Source organism: Sorex araneus, chromosome 5 (genome assembly GCF_027595985.1).
Source record: "Sorex araneus isolate mSorAra2 chromosome 5, mSorAra2.pri, whole genome shotgun sequence".
Lineage (NCBI taxonomy): Eukaryota > Metazoa > Chordata > Mammalia > Eulipotyphla > Soricidae > Sorex > Sorex araneus.
Genome location: NC_073306.1, coordinates 99,367,696 through 99,376,588, shown reverse-complemented (window position 1 = coordinate 99,376,588; position 8,893 = coordinate 99,367,696). Strand labels below are relative to the sequence as shown.

The 8,893-nt window shown below is 47.6% G+C and overlaps 1 protein-coding gene across 7 annotated transcripts in view; it reads left to right on the top strand.

Annotated features, from left to right (window-relative positions):
- Positions 1-1,901: 1,901 nt before the first annotated feature.
- ALDH3A2 (aldehyde dehydrogenase 3 family member A2) overlaps positions 1,902-8,893 on the top strand; it is a 70,306-nt gene continuing 63,314 nt past the window's right edge. For 4 of the 7 annotated variants that reach the window (XR_008630206.1, XM_055138496.1, XM_055138497.1 and 1 more), the window contains exons 1-4: positions 2,611-2,749; positions 2,850-3,011; positions 5,047-5,278; positions 6,373-6,458. Coding sequence is in view for 6 of the 7 variants with exons in the window: in XM_055138496.1 (XP_054994471.1) it covers positions 2,859-3,011; positions 5,047-5,278; positions 6,373-6,458 (471 nt within the window). In the remaining variant the exon portion in view is untranslated. Of the gene's footprint in view, positions 1,962-2,610; positions 2,755-2,849; positions 3,012-3,101; positions 3,426-5,046; positions 5,279-6,372; positions 6,459-8,893 lie in introns of those variants that run through there. The other 3 variants (XM_055138495.1, XM_055138494.1, XM_055138498.1) reach the window with 3 other exon arrangements.

Genomic DNA, 8,893 nt, shown 5'->3' with positions numbered 1-8,893 from the left:
TTAACTGGCCATGATCCTGAGACTCATAAATAAATCTCAAAAGAGATTAAAGAGATTAACAAGCTGCAGAGGTGCTTCTGGACCCCAAAGTCAACATTGAGTTAAATTAACTCCAGCTGTATCACCCATTCAAAATTTTATAATTCCTGGAGCAACATCTCATACTGTATACCACTGTTATGCCAGGACTAGCACACCACATTGGATGGGATGTAAAGTAGAAGGCAACCAATCTTGATTAAGAAACTATTAACAAACAAGGCTTAACCTGTAACAACATGTTAGTTAATCTCTTTTACAAGGATTTAATGACTCCAGAATGATAGATGATAATCTTCACACACTTTCTTCTAAGGAAATCTTTTTTGATCATTTTTAGCAAATTATTCATAGCAAGCAATACAAAATAAATTATTTAGGGACTGCTATTGGGGCAGGCTTGGGTGGTGGATGGGAAAATTGGAAATAACGGTGGTGGGAAAGTGCAGTGGTGGTGGGATTGGCGTTGGAATACTGAATGTAAAAATCATCGTGAACTACTTTATAAAAATAAAATAAATTTTCAAAAAGTTCCTAACCTTATAAAAGCTACAACAGAGAAATGAGACATAAACAAATAAACTTAATCAGGATAAGGGACAGAGCAGCAAGTCAGCCTTTTCAGATCCAGTGACCTGCGAAGGCTTCTTTAAGGAGGTAACATTTACAGAGAACAAAATAAGTGAGGCAGTTGAGTGTTCCAAGCAACAAAAACAACAGAATGCAGAAGCTCAGAAGTGGGAATGTGCTTAGTGTTCAGTGGACAGCAAGGACCCCATGTCCATTAAGTAGGGAAATCATTTAAAATGAGTTGGAGTGGGGTGGCTGGAGGGATTGTACAGGTTTAAGGCATATGCCTTGCATGTGGTTTGATCCTTGGCACCACATGATACACTGAGCACTGCCAGGAGTGATCCCTGAGTAGATTAGTAGTAAGCCCTGAGAATTTCCCACCCAAAAGTAGGTGGGAAGAATGTTGGAGGTAGAGGAGATTAAGCAAAGATCCATGTAGATGTGAACTGTGGTGTGGCTCTGTCCCCCGCGCCCCCCCCCCACAATGGCAAAGTATGCCAGAGGGAGGCTTGGGGCAGGGATGTATCATGGTCAAAGTACCTTCTGGATGTGTCAATAACAGGAAGCAGTTTCAATCAGTTTATAAGGAGACTTTAAGAGTAAGAGACCTCAAAAGCAAAAAAGGGTTGGTGTCAAAGAACAGAAGCTGCCAAAAATCATCTGAGTTTTGCGGGCTGGAGCGATAGATACAGTGATAGCCGAGGAGTGTTACCCGAGCACAGCGCCTGGAGTGAGCCCTGAGCACTGCGGGGTGTGGTCCTCAAACGAAAAGTAAAAACACCTATAGTTGGAACTTAGAGGAACTGGCCCCAGCTTGTGAGCGACTGGAAGACGAGGTCATAACTATCCGGCACTTACTGAAGAGCCACACTGGCCAATAAGAAAGTTGTTCATCAAGACTCATCCTACCCTCACTTCTATCATAGAACTGGCTGGCAATTGCCGTAACTGAATCCGATAAGTCACTTTGCTCCTCCTGCCAAGTCTTGGATGTGCTCTGCCTTCTACTGGTACAGCGTCACTGGGAGCCAGACAGCAGGAGAACTGGGGAAAAGTAGCTTATACACGCCGGGTCCCCGGGGGTACAGAGTAAGACAGGGTGGGCGCGGGACTGGAGCGACGTAACTGCACGGGGGGGGGCGCAGCAGGGAAGCCGGCAGGATGCCCACTTCGGGTAGGAGTGTGCTCTGACTAGGGTAGGGCGCGTTAGGGTTCTGCGTCTCGGACTCAATAGTTTTAAAGCCAGAGCCAAAGGCTCAGCTGATTCCTTCTCAGAGCTTTGTCCAGACTTCAGACACTGTCATCTTGAGGGAACGGCGGAGCGGGATGCATCGCAGAGGGGAAGCGGGGTAAAGCCCAGGCCCCACCGGAGTTCGCGTCAGCTGGAAACCCGGAGCCGGGTGGAAGGGGTCGGGGGAGGGCAGGAGGCTCCGGCCGCCTCGGCGGGGTGGTGGGGCGGCGGCGCGGCGAGAGGGAGGCGGGACGGGGATCTCTGCCGCGCTGCGGTGCACAGACACGAAGGACTGGGCTCTAACGGTGGGGTGGCCCTGGAGGCACCGCAGTGAAGGGCCGTAGGAAACAGGGTGATCGGTCTGGGCAGCCAGAAGGAGCCGGCCGGCACCGGCGATGCTGACGGCTTCCAGGCCCCCGCGGGCGACCGGCGCGGCCCAGCTCTCGGGGCGCCGGGGGCGGCGGCTCCCGGACACACTAGGCCGCGGAGCGCGTGGGCGCCGGCCTCCGGCCGCAGCCCGTCCCGCGGGAGCCGGGCGCGAGGCGCAGGCGGGGCAGAAAGGTCCCCCGCGGCGTTCGGCGGTCGGGGCCGCGTGCCCTCAGGACGCCGCGCGCTCCCCGCTCAGAACCAGGTCTCAGCAGCGATTTGGTGGTGTCGGTGGCGGCCGCTAGGCCTCCGGGACGATCTCGGCCTCGCACGCAGCCGCCCGGGCCCCCGCACCGCCCCCGCCCGCCTGGGCGTGGCCCCCGGACCCTCCGCCCCCGCCGCGATGCCCAAGGCCCCGTGTGGGCGGAGCGGGGCGGGGCTGGATGGTCACGTGCTGCACACCGGCCAATAGGCGCGTGACTCGGGGTCGTGCCGGCCGGGCGCCGTGCTGGTGGGCAGTTAGAGGCGGCAGGATCGCTGGTGAGGTGCTGCTCCCCGGCTGCCGGAGGGGCCGCATGGTTCCGGGGAGGGCGGTGGGGGCTCGGCCGCGGCGCCTCTCCAGCTCCCTTTTTCGTTTTAGGACGAGGCCATGGAGCGCAGAGTGCAGCAGGTTCGCGACGCGTTTCGGTCGGGCCGCTCGCGGCCCCTGAAGTTCCGGCTGCAGCAGCTCGAGGCCCTGCGGAGGATGGTCCAGGAGCGCGAGAAGGACATCCTGGCGGCCATCTGCGCTGACCTGGGCAAGGTACGCGGGCGGGCCCGGGGCCCTGCGGAGGATAGTCCAGGAGCGCGGGAAGGACATCCTGGCGGCCACCCGCGCCCACCTGGGCAAGGTACGCGGGCGGGCCCGGGCCGCACCGCGCCGACGGCCGCATTCCACTGAGCTCTTGCGTTTAATATTTTTTATTATGCAATTGATTACACAGTTGAAATTTTGATTATGCACTGTGGAAGTAGAGCGGTGTAGATTAGAGCAAAGTTTCCCGGGACTTTTCCGAGCCATCGACATTACTTAACAAAAACTGTTGATTGTCAGCCTCCGTGTTTTGCAGATGCTTTTCTCTTTTATCTCAGCTGATTTTTTTTTTTTTTGGTGGACAGACGTTTTATTTTCCTTCTTTGTTTCATCATTAGTGCTTCCCCACTCTCCGGTGTGCTGGTAAATATCCTGTGGATTTTATTAGGATATAAATAATCGCTCAGTAGGACTGGGATGGGGTCTCCGAGTCCACCTTTCTAATGAACTCCCAGGTGATACTTTCGCTACCTCTTTTGGAACCATGCTTAGAATACCAAGGTTTTAGATAACGTTTGGGGTACAAATATAAATTTCTCTATATTTTGTAATACTACTTTTTGCCTTCTTTCCAGAGGTAACCAGTCTTTGCTCTGACTTTATGACTCTCCCCCAATTTTCACCAAATATTATTTCACGGATTAGTAGTAAAATAGTAACTGTAAAATTGCCTTCCTATTATGTGTGGTGGAGAGGAGATATGATTAAGTAAACAAGGTGGTATACTTGGGATTTTTAAAAGGTCTGGATTAGTCATTCTAAGGCATCAGATGTTTGTGTGAATATCTGCTATATAGGAACATTAAAAAAATATACTAACTCCCTTACCCTTAAAGGTTTAAATTTTGGGTGGGAAGCACAACATAAAGTAATTAGAGCATATGGACATAAAATGTGAGTATAGTTATGTCATTGTCCTAGGTTGAAATATCAAGATACAAATCAAGAGTGTAATTGCTGGGGCTGGAGCGATAGCACAGCGGGTAGGGCGTTTGCCTTGCGCGTGGCCGACCCTGGTTCGATTCCCAGCATCCCATATGGTCCCCTGAGCACCGCCAGGAGTAATTCCTGAGTGCAGAGCCAGGAGGAACCCCTGTGCATTGCCAGATGTGATCCAAAAAGAAAAAAAAAAAGAGTGTAATTGCTGTGGTGTTTATAAACATGTTCAGGGCAGGCCAATGTTAGTCAGCGACATCTTCCTGACAGAGGTAACTCTTAAGCCTGATTTTACTTGGGTTGGATTAGTAGAGGACATAGAGGACCTGTGTTAGCAGGCCCAATGGAGGTATTAGAGAGTACAAAAGGAAGCTGAGTGACACGCCAGCTAGTATGATGCCAGTTGTCATTACCAGGTACTCCAGGTCTGAGGATTTGATTCTCTTTGTTGTTATTATTATTATTATTATTATTATTATTTTTGCTTTTTGGGTCTCACCCGGCGATGCACAGGGGTTACTCCTGGCTTTGCACTCAGGAGTTACTCCTGGCGGTGCTCAGGGGACCATATGGGATGCTGGGGATCGAACCCGGGTCGGCCGCGTGCAAGGCAAACGCCCTACCCGCTGTGCTATCGCTCCAGCCCCTCTTTGTTGTTATTTTGCCTTTCATTTTTTTGGGCTATATCCAGCCATACTCAGGGCTTCCTTCTGTTGGTTCTAGGGCACCATGTTTGTTGCGGAGTTGGCCTTGTGCAAGGCAAAGCGCGTGCCTATTTTCTCTCTGACTGCCTGGATTGCGGTTTTCAAACTCAGGATGACACATGTCCTATCCATGCAGGGTTAAATGATTCTTTTTAGTTTGCTTTGTTGGAGGCTACACCTGTTGATCTCAGGGGTTACTCCTTGCTCTGTACTCAGTAATTATTCCTGGTTGTGTTCAGGGGACCATATGGGGTTCCAGGAGTTGAAGCCAGGTGAGCTGCGTGCAAGGCAAGCATCCTACCTGCTGTTCTATCTTTGGCCCCTAACTGATTTTTTAATAACAGAGTGAACTCAATGCGTACAGTCATGAAGTTATAACCATCCTTGGGGAAATTGACCTTGTGCTGGAGAAGCTTCCTGAATGGGTTACTCCTGAACCAGCTAAGAAGAATCTGCTCACCATGATGGATGAGGCCTATGTTCAGCCTGAGCCACTGGGCGTTGTTTTGATTATTGGAGCTTGGAACTACCCCATTGTTCTCACCATTCAGCCTCTCATAGGAGCCATTGCTGCAGGTCAGGAGCCAGCTTTTGTCTTTATGTTATTTTAATGGGGTGTATTTACTCCTATTGGTTGGAAATTCAGGATGGTTGCTAATCAAGGAATGCCTTGGTTTACATGGACAGACTGAGAATTTGTATTTTAAATTTTTTTTTTTTTTGCTTTTTGGGTCACTCCTGGCGATCCTCAGAGGTTATTTCTGGCTCACGCACTCAGGAATCACTCCTGGCTGTGCTCAAGAGACCTTATGGGATGCTGGGGATTGAACCAGGGTCAGCAGAATGCAAGGCAAACACCCTACCCAATGTGCTATCACTCGGGCCCCTTGTATATATATTTTAAATGGGATCTAGAGAAGATTTGCATGTTGGTATTTTGGGGGGCACCCAGGGAATGGCCTGTGAGAGTGTAGCAACATCAGAGTCTGATAGATCCAAGAATTTGGAGTCAGGCATCTGTAGTCTAATGTGCTTTCAGTCGCCAGCCCTGACAGTAAATAAACCATTTGATTCTGTCCGACCAGTTTCTTCATTCAGATAAGGTCTGTGGGAGCAGTGCGCTCTTGGGGCATATGGCAGATGGCCAAGAGATTAATTTGTTGCTTCTGCAAGATCAACAGCTTTATGTTGACATTGCCTATTGCCCAACTGTTACAAGGAGGGAGAAAAAAACCACGATCTAGGAGTAAGAGAAAATGAAAGAAAGCTAGAGGAAAGGAGAACAGTGAACTCTTATGATCTGAAGAAAAACAAAGGTTGAAAAGGAAGATTAAGTGAGAGTACCTCTTACACTCATTTTTGAGAAAGAGCAGAATTAAGAGCCGTACTTAGCTTTTTTTTTTCCGTTTTTGGGTCATACCCAGCTATGCACAGGGCTTACTCCTGGGTCTGCACTCAGGAATTACTCCTGGCGGTGCTCAGGGGACCATATGGGTTGCTGGGAATCGAATCTGGGTTGGCTGCGTGCAAGGCAAACACCCTACCCTCTGTGCTATTGCTCCAGCCCCAAGAGCTGTACTTATTTTTTATTCTTCACCTGAACATCATTTTGGTAGCTATTAAAGTCATTCAAATATTTGACACAACTGTTCTGTTTTTGCTTTGTTTAGGAAATGCAGCAATTATCAAGCCTTCTGAACTAAGTGAAAATACAGCCAAGGTTTTGGATAAGCTGCTTCCTCAATATCTAGATCAGGTAAGAGTATCTTGACATCTTCATCTTCATCATCAGACATCTTCAACTTGTCTGTTTATTATGGGAAATGTGTGTTTGATCTTCACATTAGCACATCTTGTTGATGGCCAGGGAACTGTTACCAATTTTGTTGTTGTTGTTGTTTTTTGGGTCACACCCAGTGATGCACAGGGGTTACTCCTGGCTCTGCACTCAGGAATTACTCCTGGCGGTGCTCAGGGGACCATATGGGATGCTGGGAATTGAACCCGGGTGGGTCGAGTGCAAGGCAAACGCCCTACCCACTGTGCTATCGATCCAGCCCTGTTACCAATTTTCTTAAACCTTCAACAGTTGACTTAATTAGCAGTTATTTTCTAAAATATTCTGAAATAGCTTAGCGCTTGTGGCATCACAGTATGCATTGACCTGCGGCTTCATAGGCACACCTACTACTCATAGCTCCTGTTCTGTCATTTGACATTTTTGGTTAACCTCTATTTGATCGAACATAATTTTAAGTATACTCTGAATTTTTCAATGAGGGACTGGTACTCATGACTGATGGTTGTTACTGATTAATTCTACCTTGAAAATGGGCATATGTATGGCATGTGGCATGAAAACTATAGAAAGAAAATAGCCTTTAGAGTATGGCCCCTCAAGTTGGAGTTAAAATACTGGCATTTCAGAATATCAAAAGCTGAATAAAGAGACTTTCTCCTCTATATTAAGTAGCTCATCTCTGAGCGAATTGGAGGTTCTTGTGCATATTGGGGTAGAGTTTCATGGTGCCACCATGGAATAACAATTGCTTAATAATATATGCAGTTGCTGCAGAGAAAGGTCCTCAATTTGAGTTTCATAAGAAGCAACTTTAGAAGTATTACATTTGGAGTTGTACACATTAATTTATAATTAAGCAATGCTGTTAAGCCACCAGTCTGCAAATCTTTGCTGGTCTGTAGGTATAAAAAGGTTGAAAACTGAGCCAGAGAGATAGTTTAGTAGGTAGGGCACTTACTTTGCATGTAGCTGACCAGGTTTGATCCACAGGTCCACACATGGGCCCCTTTATCCTGCTGGTAGTGATTCCTGAGCATAGAGCCAGGAGTAAACTCTGAACATTGCCAGGTATGACCCAGAAAACCAAACAAAAAGGTTGAAAACCAGTGCTCTTGTATTGTCCTTTTTGTTGTTTTATCACTATTATGGCAACCCACAGAACAGGTTTTTTTTTTTGATTTGCTGTGAAATTACAAAGTTATTAATGATTGGTTTTCAGGAATACATTTACTCAGCACCAGTCCCTTCATCACTGCCCACTTCCCTCCACCAGTTTCCTCCTCTATCCTCGTAACATCTCACCCAACAGTCTGTCTTCACAGGGGGCAATATATTTCTATTTATTTATTTATTTATTTATTTTGCTTTTTTGGGTCACACCCGGTGATGCACAGGGGTTTCTCCTGGCTCTGCACTCAGGAATTACTCCTGGCGGTGCTCGGGGGACCATATGGGATGCTGGGAATCGAACCCGGGTTGGCAGACGTCCTACCCTCTGTGTTAATTGCTCCAGCCATGGGGCAATTTATTTTAAATATATGTTTTTACATTGTAGTTTACCCTACTGTTGCCAATAGGGTTTCATACATAACATTTTATTTCCTTTCAGCACTACCTCCTCCTCCCGGATGATTTTCCCTCTTTGTCACCTGTCCCTGTCCTATCCCACCCCCATGCCCACCCCACTTCAGGTGGTATGTTTCCTTCTACTAATTCTCATGTACTTAGTTTCTCTTGTGTTTGAGCATTCATTATTCCCACCAGTCACCTGTGCTGTGGAGATTAAGCCATATGGAAGTTTTAAGTTGAAGCATTTGTTGAGCAGTTAGTATGAAGCGAATGAGACTCGCTTCTTAGACCCCCTAACTAGCAGGGGTGTCAAGTGGTAAGTTATTTACAAGTCAGCTTCTACTTCATGTTTCCTTGTCATCTATTCTGTCACTGATTTTTGTGCTATTATCCACGATCTTTTTTCTTTCGAGTAGCTGCTAGTAATCACAGTGCTTACAAGGGCTCAGTCCAAAGCAACAGATTCTGCAGCAACAGGTAAGGAAACAGACCTGGCAACGTTCAGTAGGTTGCTCGGGGACATACACTGGCAAGCTAAGGAGTGGCAGAGCCCAGCTTTACTCCAGGCTGACTGACTTCAAAAGCAAGTCCACCATCCATTCAGGACACATTTGCTTGGTTTATATCATAGGCGAAGCCCATTGCTGTCTTGTATAGAGATGATTCAAATTAAGACATTCATCTTAGACCTGTCCTGAGGTCATTGGCAGCAGCTGCTTTGTCACCAAAATTCTCAAAATCCATTTCATGCATTTCTCTTGTGTTTTTTTCTGATGTGTTTTGTATCTTCATTGCTGAGCTTGTGTGGAAAACATTGGACA